Source organism: Mauremys mutica, chromosome 10 (genome assembly GCF_020497125.1).
Source record: "Mauremys mutica isolate MM-2020 ecotype Southern chromosome 10, ASM2049712v1, whole genome shotgun sequence".
NCBI classification, from domain to species: domain Eukaryota; kingdom Metazoa; phylum Chordata; order Testudines; family Geoemydidae; genus Mauremys; species Mauremys mutica.
In genome coordinates this window covers 54,735,179-54,762,051 of record NC_059081.1, presented here as the reverse complement: position 1 = coordinate 54,762,051, position 26,873 = coordinate 54,735,179, and the positions used below count along the sequence as shown (strand labels likewise).

The 26,873-nt window shown below is 45.7% G+C and overlaps 1 protein-coding gene across 5 annotated transcripts in view; it reads left to right on the top strand.

Moving 5' to 3' along the window:
• Window positions 1-26,873, top strand: part of HECW2 (HECT, C2 and WW domain containing E3 ubiquitin protein ligase 2) — a 268,755-nt gene that overhangs the window by 83,428 nt on the left and 158,454 nt on the right. For all 5 annotated transcript variants that reach the window (XM_045032746.1, XM_045032745.1, XM_045032748.1 and 2 more), the window contains exon 2: window positions 9,437-9,785. In XM_045032746.1, coding sequence (XP_044888681.1) covers window positions 9,494-9,785 — 292 coding nt within the window. In that variant the 5' untranslated portion in view covers window positions 9,437-9,493. The remainder of the gene's footprint in view (window positions 1-9,436; window positions 9,786-26,873) is intronic.

The window sequence follows — 26,873 nt, the reverse complement described above, 5'->3', positions numbered from 1 at the left end:
CATCCCAGCAAGGCAGGGAGACAGAATGCAAAATGTTGGGCTCTTGACTTTAGCAAAATGGCCAATTCCATGGCAGAGGTCCTGGATTCTATGGTGCATTGGAAAAATTTCAGATTCCCTGGGTGCATATTCACAGTGTCTTGATTTGAGTTGAATGGGACAGTTCACACTTCTTACGATTATTGTCACATAGAGAGTTGGTGAGTTCTTGTCCCAGTACTTCTGACTCCTAATCGTCTTCTCTTCCCGCTAAAATATATTGCCTTCCTTAAAAAAATGTTTTCTCTTTTCTTAATGGCTGTTAGAATATGTAGACTAGATAAGTCTCTTGATAGGGGGCTGCGTTGACACAAACTTATCAGATTCTTTTGGTGCAGTCGTGTGGCTGGGTGTGACAGGTTTTCTGGTGGATAGGTCTACACTACACTACAAAGTAGGGGTGTGTTTCTTCCGATCTTGTACATGTACTCAGGCTTCCTCTCATCGAGCTGGCATGAGTATAAATAGCAGCATCGCTGAGGTAGCACAGGTAGCAGCAGTGCAGGCCTGGCTGGGCTGAGCTGTGCTGAGTACATACCTCTGGAAAACAATGGCTGTATACTTGGCATGGCTCAGCTGCGCCTCCGCTGCTGCTACCCATGCTACTGCAGCTATGCTGCAATTTATACTTGTGCCAGCTTGATGGAGACTTAACGAGCATTCACATTTAGAAATCTGAGAGAATGAACTGACTAATGGTACTTGCAATCCATTCACATATCCCAGTGCTGCTTTGTCTTGTCAACTGCAATGGTAACCCTTTAACCTCCATATCTCAGAGGTGAGCCCTGCATTTTAACATTATAATATGAAAATTGCCATTTCTTGATACTGGATTGGGAAGTCACAGGTTATATCAGGCTAGAAGAATCAGATCATGGCTATACCAAGGTGGAAAGGCCAATACAACTAGCTGCTCGATCAACACTGGGAGGGGGGGAACAATTCCTTGGGGGTTTGTAAATAGCTAATCTTTCTTGTTATCTCAGTCATGAGATACCATTTTTCACTTGATATCTTGCTTTTACATACTTGGTTGGATAGGAAGCATCTTATTTTGTGAACTTAAGTGTCAGCTTAAAATCAGGGAAAATTTAGGCTGACTATCAGGGAAAGAATCCTAATAATGAGATGTATTAGACCATAGAATAGCTTTTTAGAAAATAGTGGAAATTCAGGTACGTGGGACACTGAAAATTGGTCTGGTTAAAATACTGGAAAATGTGCCGTCAGGTATGTCAAAGAGAGAGACCAAGGAACATATGTGTCTTTTCTTTCCTTTATTTCTGAGACACATTTGCAAGGAAAAGAAACTTTTATGTAAGCTTCACCTGAATAAGAACCTAGATCCTCCAAATAATTACATTGCATGTGATGAATTTTGCTGGGAGAGGATGAGATGTCTGGTGACAATTCTAAGCCTTCCCTGAGAGTGATGTGGGATTGTGAGTTGCTTGTATGGAAAGGATATTGTGCCAGAAAAATTGCACAATGGCATGGACAGCCGTGCGCCATTGTTGATTGTGAAGAGAATTGCTGCAGCAATAGTCATGGCCAAAGAATGGAAACACGGAGGTCAACCAGATGTCTTCAGAAGAGATAGGAAAGAGGAATTGTCTGCTCTGTTAGAAATCAACGGAAGTGGAATCTTTATAATGAATATTTGTTACAGTACTGTATATTAATTTGAATATGTACATAGAAGTGAAAAGGGTTTTTGTGCTGCAGGGATGATCTGTTTAGAACCAGATGGGAGGAAGCTCAGCAGCTACCACCAGCCAATTAAGGAACAGAATGACTGCTAATGACAGTGGCCATGACCCAGAATTTTGAGGGTGGGGTTGAAAATATTCAGAGGATCCCCAGACTTTTCCTATTCCAGCTGGCTTCAGCAGTTGCCGGGAAAGTGAAAGAAAATGCCTGGTTTAAATAATCTTTAAACAATATTGTAATGTTTTTCAAATGAAAAGTTTTTTTTTAATTAAAAAAGCTTTTTTAAAAACTGAAACTTTTTGCAAAAATGATGCTAAGAAGTTCATTTTTTGCAATGACTCTCAGCCCTCTTTCTAATATAGTTTTTTTATCAAAAACATTATCAAAAAAAAATTTTCAAAAAACATTTTGGTAACATTTTAAATAATGTTTTAGGAAAAAATATTGAGCAGAAATTGCAAAAAACTTCAGGAAAACAGTTCGGTCTGGTTCAAACACTGAAAAACAACAGCTTCTGTATTTTCCCTGGAAACATGTTTACATTTTTCTGCCAGCCCTATTCATACCCTGGCATGGCCCTTTTACTTAAAATTTCTGTTGTTCCACCGATAAATCTTTGTACTAGGCAAAACAACATTTTACAGTACAGAAGCCAGCATGTGTATTTTGCTCTGTGTGTTGTATTTGTGACTCCTTGTCTCTAAAATTATTTGCATTTGCTTATCTTTTGGTGGCAGGGAAGGTGGGGGAGAGGGAGTGAGAGACTCCAGACATCATTTTTTTGGGGTCTGTCACCTATGTTCTTTAATGAGGTTCAAACACAGAAGCACCTTGTTGTGGATGATGTTGTTCTAGAGAATGGAGAACCCTCCCCTCACTGTACCTAGGGTTCAGGATGCTGTTTTACTCATCATCTTCCATGCTGACTCTGTATGTGACGTTGTTCTGTTCCTTGGAAAGTGAAAAATTAAATGGGCTAATCTTCACTTCCGCAATGCCACCACCTTTCATCAGCCCAGACAGCTTATCTCACAGTTGTTTCCATACTGAAGATTTGTATGGTAGCTCAGAGGATGACCAGCTGCATCTCTGGGCCAGCACTTCAACAATATATTTTGAGTAACAACTGTCGGAAGAATCTGCAGTCCTGCCGACAGCCTTAAGCCGCCTAGGAGATCCCTACGTAAACAAGAAATGATTCACTGTTATGACTAAGATGAAGGCAGCAGTATGTGAACTCAAAGGTTTTTTCTGTTTGTTCATTCTACTGATGTTTTCTCTTCAATCATATATCTAGTTTTGGGATTCCCAGTCTTCCATTCATATTTTTTTAATTTTTTTAATATTTGTATGTGGAAAATACATTGGTATATGACTTTCCTTTGCTATGAAAACTAAATCAGATAACTTTTCCCCATCCATATTTTTTTTACATATGAAGGTGAATTTTAAAATTTTTTTTACTATTCCAAATTGCTCCCTTTCACGGTCACTAATTGCAGCTTATGTTTATACCCTAGATGTTGTTTTAAATCTAGATATAATCCTGAATTTGTCCCAGGGGAGTTTATGAAGAAATCAATCCTACTTCTTTCTGATCCTCTGTGAAATATTTAGGAAGACATTGATAGCCAGATAAGCAGTGTTGATGCTACTTTACACAGGTTTCAATTTTAATTGAAAACCTATGTGAAACATGCAGCTGGTTTTAGTCCTTGCTAATTTCTCAGTTGCCTTAGAATAAAAGGCATATGAAATTTATTTCCATACTGAGACTTGGCTTCACTAAACACTGCTCCCTCTCTGATCTGTTGATAGCCCAATAAATAACTTGTCCACCCTGGCCTGGTACTTTAATAAAATTTCTGCTCTGGTCCTTCTTAGACAGTGCTATTCCATATGTCACGTAAAGGAAAACTCATGCAGTGAATTATATATGTTGTCCTCATAGGGCAGTATGGAGTGCAACTGTTTAGTGGCATTTAGAAGAAAACTGAAACGGGAGGATAATTCTTATTTTCAGCCTCTGTGTGGATGTATTGATGAATCAGTACTCCTGGGATTTTTAAAGTACAAGTAAGGTCATCAGCTCCTCTTGGAGGGAGGGAAAATGCACAGGTGCGTCTCCACCCAATTTCAGATTGAGTTTTTATTCCATGAGGAACAAAAGCAGTGACCCTTTCCCCTCAACCTCTGGCATGTACACTTGTCACGGTTCTGGTTTTGGGACAACCTTGTTTTCTTGTTGGACAATAAATGTGAGATTCAGGTTGCCTTACGCAAGTCACATTAATGAAAATCTACCCAGCCTGCCACATATATCTCAATGGCAGAATGTTCACCAGTATCCAGCTCTTTGATGCATCATCTGCCACTTTTTGGTGTCATTCTATGTAAAATGGATGAATGAATTTTAAAAACAGCCTAACTGTGTAAAGGGTAAGATATAGAAGCATGTGTTCACAGGCTTTTTTTTGGCAGAGTATTTGGTTTGAGGATAGGGGCTCATTTACAAGTGAAGCTTTCTGTCTGTTGCAAATTGATTTTGATTACTTTAAATTGCAGTATTTATTGGAATTGTTATTTAAGTCCAGACTTTACAACACTTATAGTTCTTGGGCACATGAACTGAATCAGAGAAACTACCAAGTTTTTAATTTGTGGTGGTGATTTTGTTTTGTGTTTGATTTGTTTTTTACTTAGAGATGTTTTACCAGAACAACAAGAATTAGAGGAACTTTGGCAGTTTTAAAGGACATAATTTTACTTTTCCCAGCATGCTTTATCTGTGTCTTTATCTCACAATCTCTGGGATAATGCATAGAGAATACACGTTAAAGCTTTTTTGAATATTTATATATCACATTTATCTACCATGCATAGATTTTCTGCGTGGTCCCAGCAGTATCAGTGCTACTGATAGTTTGTTGTAAGAAGATAATGTTATTGTAGAAAGCAGTGGACTTCCTCCTCCAGAGACTTTTGTGCTTCAAACAAATTTCTGCCATCTCTGTTGCCGAGGCTTTATAATAGGGGTGGGGAACCTGACGTGTGGCAAATCTCCGCGCCATGGCCGGAAGCCCCAAACCTCAGCACTCCAGCCCCAGTTTCCAGGTGGAGAGACGATCAGGGAAGCTCTGTGCACTGCCCCCCACCGGCAGCACCGGCTCAGCTGCTCCCATTGTCTGGGCCAATGGGAGCTGTGGGGGTGGCGCCTGTGGGCGTGGGTAGTGTGCACTGCGCAAAACCGCCTGGCCACCTCTCCACCCAGGGGCCGGACGTGGTGGCCGCTTCTGGGAGCAGCGTGGAACCAGGGCAGGCACGGAGTCTGCCTTAGCCCTGCTGCGCCGCCAACCAGGAGCCACCTCAATTAAGCACCATCTGGCCGGAGCCTGCACCCCAACCCTCTACCCCAGTTCAAGCCCCCCCGCCCCGCACCTTAACTCCCTCCCATTTAGTTGTGACCAGGAGTCCGGTTTTGGAGCAGAACTCCCAGTCAAAAAGGGATTCTGGTGGCTCTGGTCAGCACTGCTGACCAGGCTGTTGACTGTCTGGTTGGCAGCGCCATTGTGCCGCACAGAAGGTCTGGCAGGCTCCCTCCTAGCTTCCGTGCTGTGTGGCTCCCAGGTTGAGAAGCAGCCAGCATGTCCGGCTCCTAGCCTTGGGGGTGGCCAGAGGGGTCTGCATGCTGCCACACCCACAGGCGCAGCTCCCATTGGCTGGGTCTGGGCTGGGGAGGAACTAGCGCGACTCATGAGCACTCAGCAGGCGGCTGCTGAGGGGTCGCGTGGTGTGCGCCTCTCCCGCTGCTGCCCAGCCCTCTTCTCCATGCTGGGCTTGAGCTGCGGCGCGTACCCTACTGCGACCTGCGGTCTGTCTGTCGCCCCATCCTCAGCACCCAGGAGTTTGAGGTATGTGTATCCCTGTCTCCAAGTGCTGGGAATGGGGCTGCACCCCCACTGACCTTAACTTCTGCATGTAGACAGCATTATGTCAGTGGGAGAGCTGCTCCTGCCAACATACCTACTGCCTATTGCAAAGGTGGAATTATTAAGCTAAAAGGAGAGTTTTCTCCCGTAGGCTTAGAGCGTCTTCACCAGAAGTGCTATAGTGATGCAGTTGCTTTGGTGCACCTGTACCGATGCAACTTTGTAGTGTGTAGAACTGCCCTTACTTGTAGACATTTGGAAAATATTTAATTTTCCTAACGTTCACTAATGCATACAGATACAAAATTATTTTACCTTGTTGATGTCAGAGGCAGAGTATGCATGTACATTTCAGTGAAATCTGTTGATTCATGCCATCAACAATAAAATCTCTGAGTAAGGCATAAACAAAGGTCACAGTTATTTAATATCTTTTTATCTTACCCCTTTTGATACTGAGTGCAATACAATGCATGATGTCTAGGTTTTCTTTTTATACTTTCACTTTTTTGTTTTTAAATTTTACTCTTTGCTACTCCAGTAACTTTTCCCAAAGTTGAGGAAGATTTGAAAAAGCTGTGAACAGCAAAAAGAAACTGTAATTCTGCCAATCTGAAACTTTTTTTCAAAGTTGAGGAAGTTTTGAAAATGCAGGTGGCTAAAGGAAAAAAGAAAAACAAAAATTAGTGGGCGTGGGAGGAAGGAATGCATTCTGTGGATGAAAGGAAAAACGGGATGAGTAATAGGAAAAAACAAAAATAAGAAATTTGGAAATGTGGGGGGAAAAACTTTAAAATCTGAAATCTCTGATTTAAAAAAAATATTTTTTTGACAAACAAAACTTTTGGCAATAGTTTTTGGCTTTGAAAAATAGCCATTTTGGGGGAGGTGCAGAGGGAGTTTCAAGTCATAGTTTCAAGTTTAGTTCTAGTCATAGCCAAATTCTAATGTGGATATAAATATTTATCTATTCTACATTCACCCTTTGAAGTTTTAACAGAATATATATTTTTCAACTCTTGTCCTACAGCGTTGTATAGTTTGGTTGAATTGCTGCTTTACTTTACCTCACAGGTGACTACATTTTAGTGTTAAGTGAAGAAATACCAATGTGGATAGTATTGCATGATATTTTGTAAAATCCTGTGGTAAAAATGTAAAATAATATTACTTTTGTTATAACTAATATCATGCAGTTTCTTCCTTTTTTTTTAATAAGAGTCCAGAAGCCTTTGTGAAAAAGCCTGGAGCTCTAGCTGTGGTGGTGGTGCTGTGTGTGTGTGTGGGTTTTTTTTTTTGTTTTGCTTCATAATTACATCTTTGACTACTAGAGAGAGTTTCTGTTTAATAATGCAGCTGTAAGACACTTGAGTGAGGGCTAGCATACTGTGGGTCTAATCATAATTATAATACTGTGGAAGATGGCCAACAATCATAATCCATTTCCAGTGAGCTTTACCTCATTTTAAATTAAAAACTTGCTGGAAACAGGGAAAATCACAGCAGGTGACATTCAGCACTGCCAGGAAATGTTTGGGTTATTTTAAGGAAACAAAAACACCCATATACGATAGCTTAAGGCTAGAGGTACGAAACCAGGATGAAAGCTCAAGAATAATACACAGGTATCTGTAAACGTGTTCAAAGTATATGCGTTTAAAATGAATGATGAGATCTGTTCTATTCTGCCTGCAGCAGACGTCCTTCAAAGAGGACACAACTGTGATACAATTGACCTTGTCTATGGTTAACTTGTAAAATGGTCAGATACCTTGCCATAGTGGCTATGATTGTTTAGAGAGTGTCAGAAATTCACACCACAATCTGTGCACGGTAGATTATGTAGTTGTCTGGGTTTTTAAAAAAATAAGGACTGCAAATTTTAGTTCACTGCCTTATGGAAGTGCAGCACCTTTTAGACCACTTTACATTAATTCTTAATTGTTTGACTGATAATCCTTTTTGTTAGCATACATTCAGTTTTCTTCTAATGGAATAATTTGTTTTCACTGCAAAACTCTTTCCCTGGTGGAAAGAAACTTATTTATTGCTAGTATCCACTATGAAAATAATCCTTGCTTGGTTGAAATTATCCATTCTGTTGCAATTTTATTACATTACTTTGAACATTTTAAGCTAATGGATAACCACGGACCACGTTTGCAGATCGTGGATTGGATGCAGATACAAATTTTATATCTGCACAGGGGATCTATCTATATGTATTATTTGCATTGATAAATCACGTGCTTACACAAAACCCCTTTTACTCAGGTAAATGCAGTGTGCTTCATTCCATTCTGAAAAACAAAGTTTTGGTTGGTTGGTTGTTCAGTGCCAATATGTTGTTTCGATATTGTACAAAATGGAAGTAGTATGTTGTATGGAGAGATGTGACAGTGAAGAGGGAGACTGTCTATGGAGAGAGAGCCAGACATGAGAAGAAGCTCATGGAACTAGGCAGCCCTGTCTTTGCTTACTAGCTATTCATTTACCAGGCAGTTTTCAACAGACATGACCTGATGTAAAGTTACAGAAATTACAAATTCTTACAGCTATCAAGTGCGTCTTCAAATCTTGGATTTCGAGTAATGTAAGATGCTGCAAAGAATATACCTTGGCTCTGTTTAACCCAAACACCGTTCAGAGTGTGTTAGAGGTCAGTCCCAGGAGGTAGACCTATATAGTATCTTCTGGTCATGATCACCAAAGGAATATCTGACACAGCCTACTTGCAGTTCCTTTCACTGTCTTTGCCTCTTACTTGCAAAATATTGCATAGCTGAGTTCTTGTAAGTGTGCAGGGTTTTTTTATATTAACTGGGTTAATACCATGTTGGACATGTCCTTTGTGGAGAAGACCTCCTTCTGTTATCTATTCCAGATCAGATGGGAACCACTGAATTCATGAGGTGTCTATTCTTAGACCTGGTCAAAAGGGGAAAAAAAAGCGAATCGGGTAGATACAGTGACATGGGCTAATTGAACCTCAGCCCTTACCCTTAGAATACCTCACTCAAGGAATTGGCATGTTTGTGCATGATCTAGAGAAATCTTAGAACCCATAGTTTTCCCTCTTAGATTCGTCTACACTTTTAAAAATTATTTTTATTACAAAATATCTTTGTTGTATTACTTCACTATGGTGCTATGTGCTTGCTAAAGCTATATACAAATCCTATCTAATGTCTGTATTACTGTGGAACTGTATTACTTTTTGACTCCTTAATTAAAAAAAAGCTTTATAAAATACTACTAGAAGCTATTTATTCTAAATAAAGATATACTGTTGTAATTGCTTAGCTAAAAGAGGACTTTGTTATCTCCATGTACTCTGAGCCTGTGTCAGACTTAATCCACTTATTTATCAGGGCTAGTACTAAATCTCCATTGCTGGATCAAGAATTTTTTTTTTTTTTTTTGGTTTCTGCCTTTTTGTAGTCTGTGCACAGCAGCTCCTGGTTTGTTTCTTGGTATACAAATTTTAATACAAGGTGTATGTTAGATTTTGAATGCCAGCAAGACTGCCACAAGTAGTTCATGCAATGTGCCTCAGTTCCGGTGTATTTAATAGTGTATTTAGATGGCTGTAGTAGTAGTTTAATGAACTATGAGCTTTATTTCGTCCATATGAGACTACTATAGGGTCAATCCCAGATGAAGAAACCTTTAAACTAAGTTGTCTCCATGTGGAGCTTGATCCAATATCCTGTCCTTCAGCTCTAACACTTCATGCCTCTCTTTGTTCTTTGCAGATCCCTAAGTGAGAAGTTTTTTTATGTAGACTGACGAGAGAGAGAGACACACACACAATGGCAAATTCAGCCAGAGAACATCTGCTTTTTGTGCGACGACGTAATCCTCAGCTACGGTATACTCTGAGCCCAGAGAACCTGCAGAGTCTGACATCTCAGGGCACCATACCTGAGAACATGAACTTACAGCGTGCCAACAGTGACACTGATCTAGTGACCTCTGACAGCCGCTCTAGTCTGACAGCGAGTATGTATGAATACACCCTGGGGCACTCTCAGAACCTCATTATTTTCTGGGATATTAAAGAAGAAGTTGACCCAACAGACTGGATAGGACTTTATCATATAGGTGAGTCAGAACCATTTCTTAATTTTCTGTGGTTTGTGGTCCTTTGCCACCTCTTCTTGACTTTCATTATGTCCAGTGGTGCACATAAAGATAAAATATGAGATGAGACTGTTCAAAATTATTCTAAAGCTTTCTCTTTCCCTCTTGCTTCAATGAAGTGTGAAAATGTGTAGCCAGTTAATGTAGATCTTGGATTCCATACTTACCTCCTTGATGGTGGAATGCTGTCGTCTTAGACAACAGAGGCTGTATGCACACACAATCTTCCTATTTCTATCTTTAATTACTGTTGGCTGCATTACTGGTGGCTGCATTACTGATTTGGAAATTTAGGGGGTGGGTTTACATATTCCAATAAATATTCCAAAAGAGATGCACAATCAACAGAGCTGTTAGCTGTGCCACTTTCCCATAAACTCAAAAGAGGTGCACAGGAGTCACTTCTTTATCTCACTCAAAGAATTTCAGATATATTGTCCCATTAGCATGGTGGTCCTTTCTGAAACTGTGACAAATTAATGGTAACTTGGTGTTTACAAAATACCCATTGTGTGCCAAATGCTTCTACCACCAGACCTAATATCTAGCACTTTTTTTTTCACTTTAATGTTTATAAGTAGGCAGTCACGACTTCTTCCAGGATTCATCTTTATGGTTTTACAGGAAAAGGTTTTCTTAGACTTGTAAACAGTAATTTATTATTTCTGGCCAGGTGGATTTTCAGCATTTGTGAAAATGTATTTTGTATAAATTCTTGAAGCTGACTGTTGCACACTAAAATGTAAAGAATTACATCTGTATAAACAATAACTCTTATTCATGAAAGGCATATCCCTCAGAACCCCTCCAAAATAAATAAATCACTACTTCCCCCCGCCCCCCCATGTTACTCCCCTTTTTTTTTTAATAGTACTCAGCCGGGGAGGGAAATTTAGTGTAGACAAGGATCTAGCTGCTGGTTCCCATGTTGCCACCATTTTAGTTAAATCACAAATCAAATAAAGAGAAAACATGTCTGAAAACTGGAACCGTGTCCATCTTAGAACTAACACCAGTTTCTTACTCAATATCCTCACTAATGAAATGTTATTTAAATAAAGATCTCATCTTGCATTCATTGAAGTTGGTAAATTTTCCCATTGGATTCAGTGGCAGCAGTATCAAGCCCTAAACTATTCCATCCTCCTGTCCAGTTATTCAGCTGTCTCCCAAAATGGTCAAAGAGCAATTTCAATCTGGCTCTAGAATAAAGAACTTTTCTGCTGTGTGTCTGCTGAGCCTCCCAAAGTGCAAAACAAAGGCACAGACGGGGCTCTAGCCTCTGCTGAGAGAGCAAACAAACTCAGATTGCCTCCTCTGAATTCAAAACCCCAGCATGTTACAGTGTAGTGCAATAGTGTATAATATCCATCATGGATTTCTTATCTGCTTGTGTTAAAAGTGAGAGGAGGTCCAGCTACTTTCTTTTCTTTTTTTTTTTTTTAACTGTTTTCCTTTCTGGCACTTTAAATCTTTCAGCACTGGATGCAGCTCCTTACTGAGGTCAAAGAGTGTTTTGCTATTATTAAAACAGAAGCAGGATCTTAGCAGAATCTTTCCTTTAAAACTTGTTTATATTTTGTGTTATGGAGTCACTGTTCTTACTCTTTATATAGATAAGGCTGTAACTTGCTTTCCATTCTAACTCTTGTTATGAATCTATTTGAACCTGAAAAAAATCCCTTTGACTTGAAATTTGGCATGTGTGTGTTTCCTATTCATTGCAGGATATTTTTAGGGGGAGAGGGAAGGTTTTGAGGTGGTTTGGATAAACTGTGAGACTTTTTAAAAAAATGTAATTTTTAAAAAATAAACAGTAATTCTAATAGCATGAGCTAGAAAGCTCTAAGTTGTTTGTCATGAGGCCTAGCTGAAAGTGGGACTGTGTTTCAGATGGTAGGGTGCAGGAATTAGTACCTATAGATTTTTAAACTTCCCAATGCTTCATTAAGTTCCAGTGGACTGTAGTGCTCACAAAAGGTCCACAGGGTAAACCCCTTCATCAGCTGAACAGCTTCAGCTTTGAGAGATTAAAGAGCTGGATAACGCTCTTATGACTTTCCATTGACTCCAACAGGAACTGAATCAGGCCCCAAATCATCACCAGCAGAGTATTTATTGTGGATATTATGATGGCTCTACATCACATTTGTAATTAAGCAAAATGGACTCCATGCTGTGGGAAATATACTAATTGTCCGTTAGTCTTCACTCATCAATATGTTAAGATTTCTTTGGGGAGAGGGGGGGTTGGGAAAACCCTCAGGAAATCTTCCGTTAGTGTCATAAATTCATAGATCTAAGGCCAGGAGGGACCACTGTGATCATCTGGTTGGACCTCCTATGTAATACAGACCTTGGAACTTCCTCAAAATAATTCCCAGAGCAGCAGATCTCTTAGAAAAACATCCAATCTTGATCTAATAATTGCCAGTGATGGAGAATCCACAGTAACCCTTGGTACATTTTTCCAGTGGTTGATTATCCTCATGGTCAAAAATTTACACCTTATTTCCAATCTAAATTTGTCTAGCTTCAACTTCCAGCCATTGGATCATGTTCTACCTTTCTCTGGTAGATTGAAGAGCCCATTATTATGAAAATATGAAATATTTGTTCACCATGTTGGTATTTATAGTTTTCTCTTAAATGTTTTAAAATTTCTTTGTGTGTGGGGAAAGAAAATTCACAATGTCACTTAAGATAATCACATGTCAATTAACTAAAACAACAGTATTAGAATATTGAACTCTTGTAATATTGAAGGCCTGGAAATTCAGAGTTAAGGCTATAATTACAGTAACTCCTCACTTAACGTTGTAGTTATGTTCCTGAACAATGCAACTTTACGTGAAACAATGTTAAACTAATCCAATTTTCCCATAAGAGTTAATGTAAATGTGGGGGGTTAGGTTCCAAGGAAATTTTTTTTGGGGCAGACAAAAGGCATTATGTACTGTACTGTGGTGGGGAGGTGCCTCTGGCTTACCCCACACAGACACAGCCCGCTGCAGACAATGAGGCAGGGAAGTACGCTAGGAAGCACCTTGCGCAGCAGCAGCTTCCTCCTAGAAGAACAGGTGCTGACTTTGCCAGGGGATGCTTCAGGCCTGCCTCTCCTGTCCCCGTTCCACTCCAGGCCCACCTCTTTCCCCCCCGTCCCCCCCTGCTCCACCTCCTCCCAGAGCACACCACGTCCCCGCTCCTCCCGCTTCCTCCCAGCGCTTCCCTGCTGCAAACAGCTGTTTAGCAACACTTAGGACTTTCTGGGAGACAGAGGGAGGAATGGAGATGCGGCGCTTCCCCATTCTTCCCCCTCCCACCAGTGGCAGATTTAGAGTTAGTGGAGCCCTGTGCTCAGCTTCATTTTTGGGGCCCCCTATGGGGGGAGCATTCTCTCTTACCCACCCCCGTTTTTCATTCTTTTTTTCTCCATTCTCCTCCTGGCGCTCAGAGCTAGGGGTGCAGGGTCTGGGAGGGAGTTACGGTGGGGAGGGCACTCAGGGTGGGGTGCGGGAGGAGGCTCAGGGCTGGGGCAGGCAGGAGGTACAGAGCACTTACCTGGGGCAGCTCCTGTTTGGGGCAGGGGGTGCACAGGTGGCTCTGTGCAGTGCGGCACTGCCCCATGGCTGTGATTCTGGGAGCTGCATTCCAAAAAGGGCTTTAGAGCTGCAGGCCAGGGCCCCGGCGCCCCCTTAGCCCAGGGCCCTGCAGCCCCTGCATGCCAGGTGGCCCTGCCTGCTGGGCGGGGGGCAGCTTCCCCTCTCGCTCCCTCTGTCCCTCCCTCCCAGAAAGTCCTAAGTGCCGCCAAACAGCTGTTTGGTGGTGGGGGAAGTGCTGGGAGGGAGGGAGGAGGAGGAGGCGGAGAAGAGGAACTTGTGCAATGCTCCCTTGTAAAGTCAGCCAAACGACATTATAAGGGAGCATTGCACAACTTTAAACGAGCATGTTCCCTAATGGAGCAGCGACATAACTTCAAAACAACGTTAAGCGGGAGGACGTTAAGTGAGGAGTTACTGTACACAGACATTTGCTAGTCAGAATACCCATAGTCAAGGCTCTACAAACAACTTTGAGGCTGACCCTGACCTTCCCCACTCCACTTATTTTAGGATGCAGTTGATTGATCGATCTCAGGACATTACAAAGATGTGGTATATAAGTAATAAGTAATCCCACTACCTTCAGTTCTTTACATCCTTAACTACAAGGCATCCTCAACTTCCAGAAACTTTAGAAGTTGAGGTCATTCAGCACTTCACCCAATACATGTCTCTCTGTGTGTAATTATACATACATATAAAGCCCTAATTTCGTTTGCAGTGCAAGGATTATAAATACTTTATTGGGTTTAGCCAGCCTGTTTTTTATTTTAAACTAGTCTGTTTTATGCAATCATTCTCCTTTGGCACTTCCTCCGTAATTGACATACGTGTTAGTGAATTGCACATAATTTAAGAAAGCTGGCTGGCTCTTTGCCACCATAATGTAGTAGTTGTATTTACCACCTATGACTGTCCAGTCTCTTTACAGAGAAGCTGAACCTGAGCCTGTTTCAGTGACTGTTGACTTCGATCTGCGGTTACATACCCCGTTCTCCAGGTTTCCCCCCTTCCAACACACGTTTTAAAATAAATTTAATGGAACACTGATTATTAACAAAGTTTTCTTTAATTATGAATTCCTGTTCAAGGGTTGAAACGTGGACGCAGACTGTGGTGGGTACGGTGTGCACTGATGTCCAGACCGCTTCTACACTAGAGGAATGACAGGCTCCTGCTCCTACAGCGGTCTCTGGGGGGAGGACGGTTGCAGGTGGGTGTGCAGGAAGGGGTGGGTTTGCAGGAAGGGGTGAGGGGTGCCGTCTTTGGGACGGAGTTTGGATGCAGGCTCTGGGCTGGGGGTTGGGGCGTAGGAAGGGTGAGGGGTGTGTGGGAAGGGTGAGTATGTGTCCGTGGATGAGGGCTCTTGCTGGGGCTCAGGGCATCGGAGAGGCTCGTGGCTAGGGTGGAAGGGCATGGTAAGGGCAGCCTGCCTTGCCATTTGTGGATGGCAGGCGCTAGGACCCTGGGGCAGCATACACCTCACAGACTGACCCGGGGCAGCATTCACCTCCCAGAATGACCCTGGTGCCTAGTGACTGCAGTCTGTGTGTGTCCTGCTGTTGATCCTGCCCCCAAGTCTGTACCCTGGTAATGGAGGCTGTCCTATGCAATTAAAAAACCCCTCTCCCCCCTTCACACAAAGTCTTCTGACAAGGAAAACGTGACGGAAACAGTGAATAACAACAAACTACTCTTAATACTCAACTACACAGTGGGGGGATGAAACTTGGATTTGGGACTGGGTGATCCAGGAAGGGAAGCACTTCTCACACTTTAGGGAATGAGAGCTGTTTGGTACATGAGCGCTCTGCTGGGGTGGAGTGACAGTTTTCACGGCCCCTAGCACCCCTCCTTCTTGTGATTTTTGGTGAGGGGGGGACAGGACTTTGTGGCGGGGGAAGGCGGTTGCAGATACAGTTCAGGGGGGCTCTCTGCTCCTGCCTGCGGTCCTGCAGAACATCTACAAGGCGCCGGAGCGTGTCCGTTTGCTCCCTCATTAGCCCAAGCAGCGTTTGAGTCGCCTGCTGGTCTTCCTGCCGCCACCTGTCCTCCCGTTCGCTGTGTGAGCGCTGGTGCTGACATAGGGTCTCCCTCCACTGTCTCTGCTCGGCCGCCTCGGCTCTGGAGCAAGCCATCAGTTCCGAGAACATGTCATCCCTAGTCTTTTTCTTTCGCCGCCTAATCTGCGCCAGCCTCTGTGAGGGGGATGCCGGGGCAGTTCGTGAAAGAGCCGCAGCTGTGTGATGGGAAAAAGGAAGTGATTTCCTTGAAAAGATACATGTTTGCGAACACTGAACACAGTCTACTCAGTTTCTGTGAACAAGACCATACAGGGCACCTAGTCTCATGAGCTCTCAGGACAAGTTCGAGATTTCGGAATACGCTTTCATTGGCTGCGGTCTTGCACAGGAGATCGGACAAGCGGGGCGGTACAGCTGAATCCGTGTAGCAGCCAGGCCTGGTAAGCACTACACTATAGGCTGCTTAACAGTTAATGGATAGCTGTGCCCTCCCGCTGAAGGCAATCTGTAAAGCATAAAGTCTGACCCTGTTCCAGCCCCTCGCGGCTGTGCCCGGGAAAGATCACTGTATGCTTTTCCTCTGCGGCCTCCAACACGTGGCTGTTAAACGAAGGTCATTGCTATGCAAAGTAAAAGTCAAGCATTCACAATAGTAATAGTACACTAATTGCCCTAATTAGATGCAGCAGTCGCCGAACGAGATTACCCTGAGGCGGGTCACTCGGAGAGAGAGAGAGAGAGAGAGAGAGAGGATGCTGCTAGAATCCCTGCACAGACCAGGACCGTATGCTGCCATGCTGGTGGAGGCAATGATTCCGCTGTACATTAGGATGGCCTGGCGTGGAAGAGTGTGCTTCCACGGAGCACCAAATAAGGCACCTCTCCCCAGGAACCTTCTGCGGAGGCTTTTCGAGCTCCTGTACGAGAGCTTCGTGGAAGTGTCCCAGGAGGATTTCTGTTCCATCCCTATATGTGTGGACCTTCTTTTTATATAGTTTTATATGGAAACGTTTTTATATAGTTTTTATATATTTTTTTATTCCTGTTTTTTAAAAAATAAAGGTTTCCATGTTTATAGCACTTACCGACTGATCCTTCCCCTGATTCTGAGTCCGGGATAACGGCCGGGGAGGGTTGGTAGGGGATCTCTGTGAGGGTGATGAAGAGATCCTGGCTGTCGGGGAAAGCGGTATTGTAAGCGCTGTCGCCTGCGTCGTCCTCCACAAACCCTTCCTCATCTTCCCCATCGGCGAACATCGCCGAGGAACTTCCCCTCGACACTATCCCATACTCAGAGTCCACGGTCACTGGTGGGGCAGTGGTGGCAGACCCACCTAGAATGGCATGCAGTGCCTCGTAGAAGCGGCATGTCTGGGGCTGGGCTCCGGAGCGTCCGTTTGCCGCTCTGACTTTTTGGTAGCCTTGTCTCAGGTCCTTGATTTTCACGCGGCACTGCGTTGTATCCCGGCTGTATCCTCTGAGTGCCATGGCTTTGGAGACCGTCTCGTAGGTCTTTGCATTCCGTTTGTTGGAGCACAGCTCCGAAAGCACAGACTGATCGCCCCACACAGCGATCAGATCCAGGACTTCACGGTCTGTCCATGCTGGGGACCTCTTTCTATTCTGGGATTGCATGGACTCCTCTGCTGGAGAGCTCTGCATCGTTGCAGGTGCTGCTGAGCTCGCCCCGATGTCCAACCAGGACATCAGATTCAAAGTGCCCAGACAGGAAAAGGAATTCAAATTTTCCCGGGTCGTTTCCTGTGTGGCTGGTCAGAGAATCCAAGCTTGGACTGCTGTCCAGAGCGTCAACAGAGTGGTGCAGTGTGGGATAGCTCCCGGAGCTAGTAAGTTCGATTTGCATCCACACCTAGCCTAATTCGAGATAGCCATGTCGAATTTAGCGCTACTCCCCTCGTCGGGGTGGAGTACCGAATTCGAACTAAAGAGCCCTCTAGGTTGAATTAAACGGCTTCCTGGTGTGGACGGTTGAGCGGTTAATTCGAATTAACGCTGCTAAATTCGATTTAAAGTCCTAGTGTAGACCAGGCCTAAGTTATTCTGTCTTGTGATGAACTAGAGATTCAATAGCAGCACACCTGATCTGCAAATCGTCATGTTCCTAAAGTTCTGACACTATAGCATTCTAATTCAGAGAAGAATTGCAGTGTATACAGAGTATAAATCCCTAGAAAAGTGAGGAGATGGCCAAGTGTATTATACATTTGGGACTGCAGGAGATGGAATAGTGCCCTTCCAGAAGTGCTAACTCGTCTTCAATTGATCTAAACCATTTCTATTAATAGTTTGATATTGATTGGTATGGAATAATCCTTGCATACCTGATCCTTTTTTGAATTTGACTTTTTCTGTTAGGACTTGCCTAGAGTTGGGTTCTTTTAGTTGGTTGGTAGCCATTTTTAAGATCCTAATTTGAAAATGACAGTGCTTGGTGGCAGCCAGAAAAGAGAATTGGTCTCTATAGCAGTGGTATTGTATCTGTGTTTAATTCTGCAGTGCACGGCCAGTCCTTCACCCTGCCCCCCCACCTCGAAAAGAAGGAGTAAGCAATTTTTCTGCACACAAAACAGTTTCACTCAGAACTAAATGGGTTCTTCCTCCTCTTTTTTCCCCAAACTGACACAGTTGTGCTACTTAGTGACCCTATTTTGGGGTGCTGTGCTCCCTTACATTTGTAACAACTTTCCTTCAGTTGACAATGCCACAGTGTTCAATCTGTATATGTGTATATATAACAGCCTTTCTATTTTGATACTAGAAAAACTGGCCTCCAGCTGGAGCATGCCCAGTAGGGTCAAGAGGGCATGGCCTCCTCAGCCCAAAAAGAGGAATTAACCCCTGCAGTCCCAGTGTGGGCCGTGCATACCCCATCACAGGGTCATGTTTTAACTTTCTCTGATAGGTTGAAGAACCCATTATTTAATATTTTGTTTCCCACGTGGATACTTATAGACAGCAATCAAGTCACCCTATAGCCTTCTCTTTTGTTAAGCTAACTAGATGTACTCAAGGAGATCAATCAATTATAAGGCAAGTTTTCTAATCCTTAAGTCATTATCGTGGCTCTTCTCTGAAACCTCTCCAATTTATCAACCTTCTTCTTGAATTGTCAGCATCAGAACTGTACAGAGTATTCCTGCAGCAGTCACACCAGTGCCAAATATAGAGGTAAAATAACATAATCAGTCTTACTCGAGATTCCCCTGTTTGTTCATCCCAAGACTGTATTATCTCTTTTGGCTGCAGAGTCTCACTGTGAGCTCATGTTCAGCTGATTGTCCACCATGACTTTCAAATCTTTTTCAGAGTCACTACTGCCCAGCATATAGTCCCCCATCTTGGAAATATGGCATGCATTCTTTGTTCCTACATGATGTAATATCAGTTTCTTGCCATTTCTGACTCCATTTAGTAGATGTTGATTGGCAAAAGGTTCAATAAAAAAACGATTACTGGGGGAAACAGGCAAAGGGTTCAACTGAACAATGAACTTCCTAGAGATGGTTTTTAACGGTATGGCATAAATTTGGTCTTTCTCTTTTTTTTTTGTTTGCAGACATTTTAAACCTTTTTAGTACCCAGAGTTCTTCAGCAAAGAGGTCAGGTGCTGAATGGAGAATCAGCATGTGGAGAGGGGGAGAAATCCCTTTTCTACAGCTAAGAGATGCCTGAGTACTATGGTGATGAGTACTGTATAAGAATCAAGGAGATAACAAAGTAAATATATTAAATACAAGTTGTGCTTAACCTACTCTAGTGGCCTGATCCAATTTGCACATTGAAATCAGGGATTGACTTCAATAGGCAGTGGATCAGACTTTATAGGAATATTATTAGTTATTAAGCTGCACCTAGAGTCCCCAGTCAGAGTTCTGGGCTTCATTGTGTTAGGTCCTGTATCAGAACAGTGGTAGATACAAAGACTGTCCCAAAGACCATGCAATTCTAGAAAGAACTGACAATCCAAAATGTTTTAATGTAGTCCCTGAGGAAAGCCTTAAAACATTTTGCAATGAACAGAAGCTAGCTTTAGCTCTTGTCATTATCTCTAGTGAATGAGAGAGAAATTATCCTGTAATGCCTTTCTTTGGACACTTAGAGAGCCTGTGTGTGTATGAAGTGTTGTTTTAGCCATGTTGGTCCCAGGATATTAGACTCACAAGGTGGGTGAGGTTTTTTTTTTTTTTAAATTGGACCAACTTCCGTTGGTAAGAGACAAGCTTTTGAGCTTGCACAGATATTACCTCACCTCCCTTGCGTGTGTATATGAGAAAGACAAGCAGCAGCCGTGAGAGACTGACAAGAGTGTTCATACTGCTGAACTTTATATACATTTGGTAACAAGGAATTAACAATTCGTATTGAAATTAAGAATTTAAGAAAAATGAAAGAAATGTCCTGAATTGGCAGTGCGACCGTGGTAAAGGATTTGATTATAAAAACACCATTGTTGCTGAAACTCTGAATGAAGCCAGGCTAGGGGTTTTGTGAGTTAATTTTTGAATAGCTTGGGCTAAATTCAGCCTTGGAGTCAGGAGGCACAGTTGCTGTTGTATTCAATGGTTCTTATTTAAGAATGTCTGGGGTTTTTTTAAATTTGTTTTTAAGAAATCAGAAAGCGCAAAACAAAGAAAGGGGTGGTGCTGGGTTTGAGAAACACATTGTCATTAGTAGATTTTCTTCTATGGCCAAATTGCCCAGGCTAGTTATTTTTGTCCTAATTTATGGAGTCCCGGTTCTGAGACATAGGGCTTTTACTCTAGAGCTCCTGAGCACATTTATAATGCTGAAAATCAAAGGTCATTATATTTATTTCCATCAATTGTTTCTCACAATCTGGTTGACATTTCCTTGAATAAATACAGCACTGTTTCACAATAGCATGTTCTTTATAAGGATTGTGGGAGAACTATTGAGGACAGTTTAGATAGGAGGTTTAGTATAAACCGAGATCGTAGGGATGGAGAGTTTTGGAGCCTTTCCATTTCAGGTCAGACAAGATTAAAAAGAAAAAGCTTTCACGTAAGCTGGATTTAATACATTTAAGATAGCAATTCAGATTGTACAGAGAGATTAAAAAAATTAAAGACATCTTATCCTATCCTCAAAGGCTTTCTTTGACCCCTGTAACAAAAACCATATGACCCAATATCTCTTTTACGTCCTGGAAAAGCATGATTATTATTGGTTTTTCTTGTTCAACTTTTGTATAATATATTAAAGTAGCAAAATGTTCTGTGCTACAGATGAATTTTCCTTTCTGTTTGATTGGATTGGTTATTTGTCTACACTCAAATTGTTATCGTTGCCCTATTTTTTAAAAATGTGCTAGTCACCAGTTGCTAGAGATTATTTTGTGGTCACTTTTTTTTTTTTTGGCTACTGCTAACATCTGCGAGGTATCATTTTGGTGCTTGGATCTGTGCATAGCAGGGCAAAATGGATTCCCACACTAAAAGCCCAGTTTTGTTCCTTAGAAGTCAATAGGCCCTTTGACACTGTCTTCAGTGGGAGTAGGGGAGTGGGTCTGTGGTGTAGATGATGATCTGTGTATTCTAGGTTTTTCTGTGGTGCCATCACTCTAGTATCTCATTTTGTTCCACAGTTGAATTTGGAAACTCTTCTACCTACAACCCACAGCCACTGCTACGTTTGGTCTAAATAAATAGCACTTTTAATTACCTTAATTTCTAGCTGAATGTATTGGCCCATATGTCATCATGTGAGAAGTCCATCTCAAATGAGGATTCCCATTGATTACAGTGGGGTCTGCTCAAGTAACTAAATATTTTTCACACGAGGGAAGTTTTGAAAGATTGAGCCCTTTGCGTTTAGAAGGTTCTGTATGCATTCTGTCTATATGATTGCACAACACCGAGACACTAGGGCTACTGTAAAGCCAATATACACTGGTAATAAATAGTTATGGCAACATTTACGCTCAAAAAAATCCTACACCCTAAAACCGCATGTACCGGGGGCCCACAGTAATTAAGACAAATGTTGCTAATAAAGGTTGATGGTGGTGTTTACAAATCATGCTTTTCCTCCAGTTATTTTCAATGCTAGTTCTTCTCTTCCTAATGGAGTTTGACCTGATTTATGGCTATTGGTATAGCTGCCAACTTTTCCCCACCACAAAATCTGATACTTCCCTGCTCCCACTTTTTAATTTAGTAGAGTCCTGCTCAGACGCCTTCCATATGTGGTCCCTGCATCACAAAAGTAAAAGGAATGAAAATAAAGGGTACTCTTCTGTGTAGTCTCACTGCCAGCAGTGGATATCTAAATATCTATTTTAAAGTGAGAAAGAAATGAAATCCTTGATTAATCTAGGACCTAGACCAGGGGTGGGCAAACTTTTTGGCCTGAGGGCCACATCGGGGTATAGATATTGTATGGTGGGCTATGAATGCTCACAAAATTGGGGGTAGGGGTATAGGAGTGGATGAGGGCTCCAGCTGGGGGTGTGGGCTCTGGGGTGGGGTCAGAAATGAGGAGTTCAGGGTGCGGGAGGGGACTCTGGGTTGAGGTAAGGGGGGGAGTGAGGGCTCTGGGGTGGGGCTGGAGATGAGGAGTTTGGGGTGCAGGAGGGCGCTCCAGGATGGGACCAAGGGGTTTGGAGGGCAGGAGGGGGATCAGGGCTGGGGCAGGGAGTTGGGGTAGAGGGGAGGGATGTGAGGGCTCTGGCTGGGGGTGTGGGCTCTGGGGTGGGGCTGGGGATGAGGGGTTTGGGGTACAAGAGGGGGCTCTGAGGTGGGATAAAGGGGTTCAGAGGGCAGGAGGGAGATCAGGGCTGTGGCAGGGGATTGTGGGGTGGGGGTGGGGGTGGGGCTCAGGGGTGCAGGCTCCGGGTGGTGCTCACCACAAGCAGCTTCCAGAAGCATGTCCCCCCGCCTTCTCCGAGGCTTAGCCAGGCGGCTCTGCACACTGCCCTGTCCACAGATGCCACCCCTGCAGCTCCCATTGGCCAGGAACCTGGCCATGCCTCTGCGTACTATATAGGAGCCGGAGGATGGTCGAACTGGAGGGGGGTCATGCCGGCTGCTTCCTGGGAGCTGCATGGGGTGGGGCAAGCCCCCAACCCTGCTCCCTCGTTGGAGTGCCAGAGCAGGGCAAAGCCCGACCCTGCTGCTCGGCGGGAGCTTAGGGCCAGATTAAATGGTCTGATGGGCCGGATGTGGGCCGTGGACCGTAGTCTGCCCGCCCATGATCTAGAATGTCAGGATGACTCAGATGGCAGGGGAAAGCTCCAGCTGGGACCGGAGAGCTGTCAGGAGACACATGCTTCATTTAATATTATTTTATGTTTTATGTTTATTAAGATATCGCTGTCTTCAAAACTAAACAAATGATGCTTTACATGACAGCAACTATAGAGTTCCACTGTGCACTTTCAGCTGTGTGACTTGTCAGTATCTTTCCACTGCAACAACTTCTAATATATGATTCTTTGGATAGAAACCAATGTTCTTTCCATCCTGCTTTTGTGATGCAAGTGGCTGCTCCAGGTGATGGCTAGAATGACAAAAGTCAGATGGAGGGACTGCAGGTCCGGGTGGCGGAGCCTGCCGAAGTCCTGCGTTATCAGGTCCGGCCATAAGGGTAGAGGGATGGGATCTCGTACCGATAGCTCGAGCAGCAGTGTGTACCAGTGCTGTCTTGGCCAGGCCGGAGCGACGAGTATGAGGCGGGCTCTGTCCCTCCGAAGCTTGAGAAGCACCCGATGTACGAGCGGGAACGGAGGGAAGGCATACAGTAGGTGACCCGTCCAGGGGCAGAGGAATGCGTCCGACAGGGAGCCCGGGGCGCGACCCTGGTACGAGCAGAACTGGTGGCACTTCCTGTTCTCTCTGGAGGCGAACAGGTCTATCCGGGGAAACCCCCACCTCCGGAAAATCGTGTGAACCACATCTGGGCGGAGGGACCACTCGTGGGACAGGAACGACCTGCTGAGATGGTCGGCCAGCGTGTTCTGCCCCCCTGGAAGATAGGATGCCACCAGGTGAATGGAGTGGGCTATGCAGAAGTCCCACAGTAGCATCGTCTCCGTGCACAGCGGGGAAGATTGGGCTCCACCCTGCTTGTTGACATAAAACATCGCCGTTGTGTTGTCCGTCAACACCGCGACACAACGCCCTTGGAGACTGGGGCAAAAGGCTTGACAGGCGAGGCGAATCGCCCGGAGCTCTCTGACATTGATATGGAGGGAGAGCTCTCGGGGCGACCAAAGGCCTTGGGTGTGCAGGTCGGCTAGGTGTGCCCCCCACCCCAGCTCTGACGCATCCATGGTCAGAGTGACGGATGGTTGAGGAGGGCGGAAAGAGACTCCGGCACACACTACTGCTGGGTCCAGCCACCAGGTGAGCGAAGCGAGGGCCGGCTTTGTGGGCGTGACTACCATATCGATGGAGTCGCGGTGGGGCCGGTACACTGACGCAAGCCAAATTTGAAACGGGCGAAGGTGCAACATCGCGTACTGAGTGACGAACGTACATGAAGCCATGTGGCCCAGAAGACGAAGGCAGGAACGCACCGTTGTCCGTGGGAAAGATTGTAGGTCTCGAACTAGAGAGACCAGAGACTGATGCCGAGGTTGGGGCAGGCAGGCCCTGGCCACATTGGAATCCAGGACCGCACCGATGAACTCCACTCTTTGCGAAGGGGTCAACATCGACTTCTCGGCGTTTATCATAAGCCCTAGACACTGAAACAGGGCTAGGACCGTGGCCATGTGGGACGCCACCAGTTGGCGGGATGGTCCTCGGACTAGCCAGTCGTCGAGATAGGGGTAGACATGTATCCGACGACGGCAGATGGCCGCGGCCACCACTGCCATGCACTTGGTGAATACCCTCGGCGCTGTAGAGAGGCCGAAGGGCAGCACTGTGAACTGATAGTGCGTATTGTTGACAACGAAACGCAGGTAGCGCCGATGAGGAGGGTAAATGGTGACATGAAAATACACGTCCTTCATGTCGAGGGCGGCAAACCAGTCTCCCGGATCTAGGGAGGGAATGATAGTCCCCAGGGTCACCATGCGAAACTTGAGCTTGACAAGGTATTTGTTGAGCTCTCGGAGGTCGAGTATGGGTCGTAGGCCTCCCTTCGCCTTGGGGATTAAGAAATATCGGGAATAAAATCCCCTGCCTCGCAGATCGCTCGGCACCTCCTCTATAGCACCCAAGCTCAGCAGAGACTCGACCTCTTGTAGGAGGACTTGCTCGTGAGAGGGGTCCCTGAAGAGGGACGGGGTGGGTGGGTGGGAGGGTGGGGGCGAAACAAACTGAAGATGGCAACCAGACTCTACCATGCGTAGCACCCAGTTGTCCGATGTAATCTGGGACCACGCCAGGAGGAAGTGGGAAAGACGATTGAAAAATAACGGGAAAGGATCCAGAGGAGAGACTGATGGGCCGTCCTCGGGCGTCCCATCAAAACGCCTGCTTCGGCCCTTGGGGGGCCTTGGAAGGCGCCTGGGACTGGGTACGCCGATTGCCCGATGGTCTACGGCGGTTCAGTCTGCCCCTGCGTGCATTATCAGGCCGTGACCTGGACTGATTGAACGGGCGAAAGGGCTGCTGCCTGAAGGGTATCCGCTGTGTCGCAGGCGTGTGCATGCCCAGTGTACGGATGGCAATGCGCCCATCCTTAAGGGTCTGGATTCTGGAGTCCGTTTTCTCCGAGAATAGGCCCTTGGTATCGAAGGGCAAGTCCTGCAATGTATATTGAACCTCTGGTGGCAAGGTGGACGATTGCAGCCAGGAGATCCTTCTCATTGTTACTCCCGATGCCAAGGTCCTGGCTCCGGAGTCTGCAGAGTCCAGTGAGCCCTGAATGGAGGACCTGGTAGCTTTCTTGCCCTCTTCTAGCAAGGCTGAGAACTCCTGCCTGGAGGATGTTGGAACCAACTCTGTAAACTTAGAGAGGGCCACGAAATTATCGTAGGCATAGCGGGCCAGGAGAACCAACTGATTGGCTATGCGTAATTGGAGGCCGCCAGCCGAATATACCTTTCGGCCCAACAGATCCATCCTGCGCGCGTCCTTGGACTTAGGTGCAGGCGCAGGTTGCCCATTTCTTTCCCGGTCATTCACCGACTGTACCACTAGGGAGTCCGGGGCCGGGTGGGTGTACAGGTACTCGTACCCAGTCGGGGGTACCGAGTACTTCCGCTCCACTCCGCGGGCAGTGGGAGGGATGGACGCAGGTGACTGCCAGAGTGTGGTGGCATTTCTCTGGATAGTCCGAACAAAAGGCAGGGCCACTCGCATGGGGGCCTCCGTTCCGACCACATTAGTGATCGGGTCCTCGTCCTCGATGACCTCTGCTACCGGGAGGTTAATAGCTTGTGCCACCCGACGAAGGAGGTCCTGATGGGCACGTAGGTCAATCGGTGGGGGATCGGATGACGAGGATCCCACCACCGCCTCGTCGGGCGAGGAAGACGAGGAATGGGCCTGACCAATGGGAAGTGGCTGAGGCTCGTCCATGGGGTGCGAGGCCGCCGTCTCCACGGGATGTTCCGTCTGCACCGGCGGCGGTGGAACCTCAACCGGAGGCGATGGAGGGGGCCTGCTGACGGTGGCTTCCGGCACCCTATGGTCAGAAGGCCCCTGTCGCGGGAGGAAGGGGGCGCCCTGAGCCTCGTGACCAGCCCAGGGGGTCCAGAAACCCCATTGCTGAGGACCCAGGTCTTGTCCTTGTGGGTCCGCGCGGTAATCTGCACCGCTGCCATCGTGTGAAGCGACCGATGGTTGGCGGGAAGGCCATGGGGGGGCAGAGGCGCTCAGGGACTGCGCCGTCGATGCCACCAGTCTGTCCGTGGACGGTGCCGGGTACCGGTGCCAATTGTCTCGGTGCCGGGAGCGCGAGCGGGACCTTCGACCGCGAGAGTACCAGGAGGTCGACCGCGATGTCGACCGTCGTCGACGGGAGCGGCTTCGAGAACCTCGTCGGGAGCGGTGCCGGGAACCGGACCTTCCTCGGTGCCGACGGTCCGGAGAGCGGGATCGGGACCTGGAACGCCTCCGGGAGTACGACCGGTACCGCGATGAGGAGCGGTACCGGGACTGCGACCGGCGCCGAGAAGGAGAGCGGCACCGGGATGGAGACCGGTGCCGTGACCTTGAACGGCGGGAAGGTGACCGTCTCCGGGATCGGGACCGGGAGCGGGACCTGGATCGCCTTCTATCCCGTTTGTCAGGGGTGGCAGGTCGTACCATGGCCGGTTTGCCCACTGACAGAACAGCCCGCACCGGCGGTGACGGGGGCCGGAGGCTCGGTGCCTCTGATAGCTCTATGAGCTCCCTCGCCGTCGAGAACGTCTCGGGCGTGGACGGGAGAGGCAGCTCGACCACGGTTTGCACCGGGGAGCGCGGGGGTACCGGACTCGACGGCCC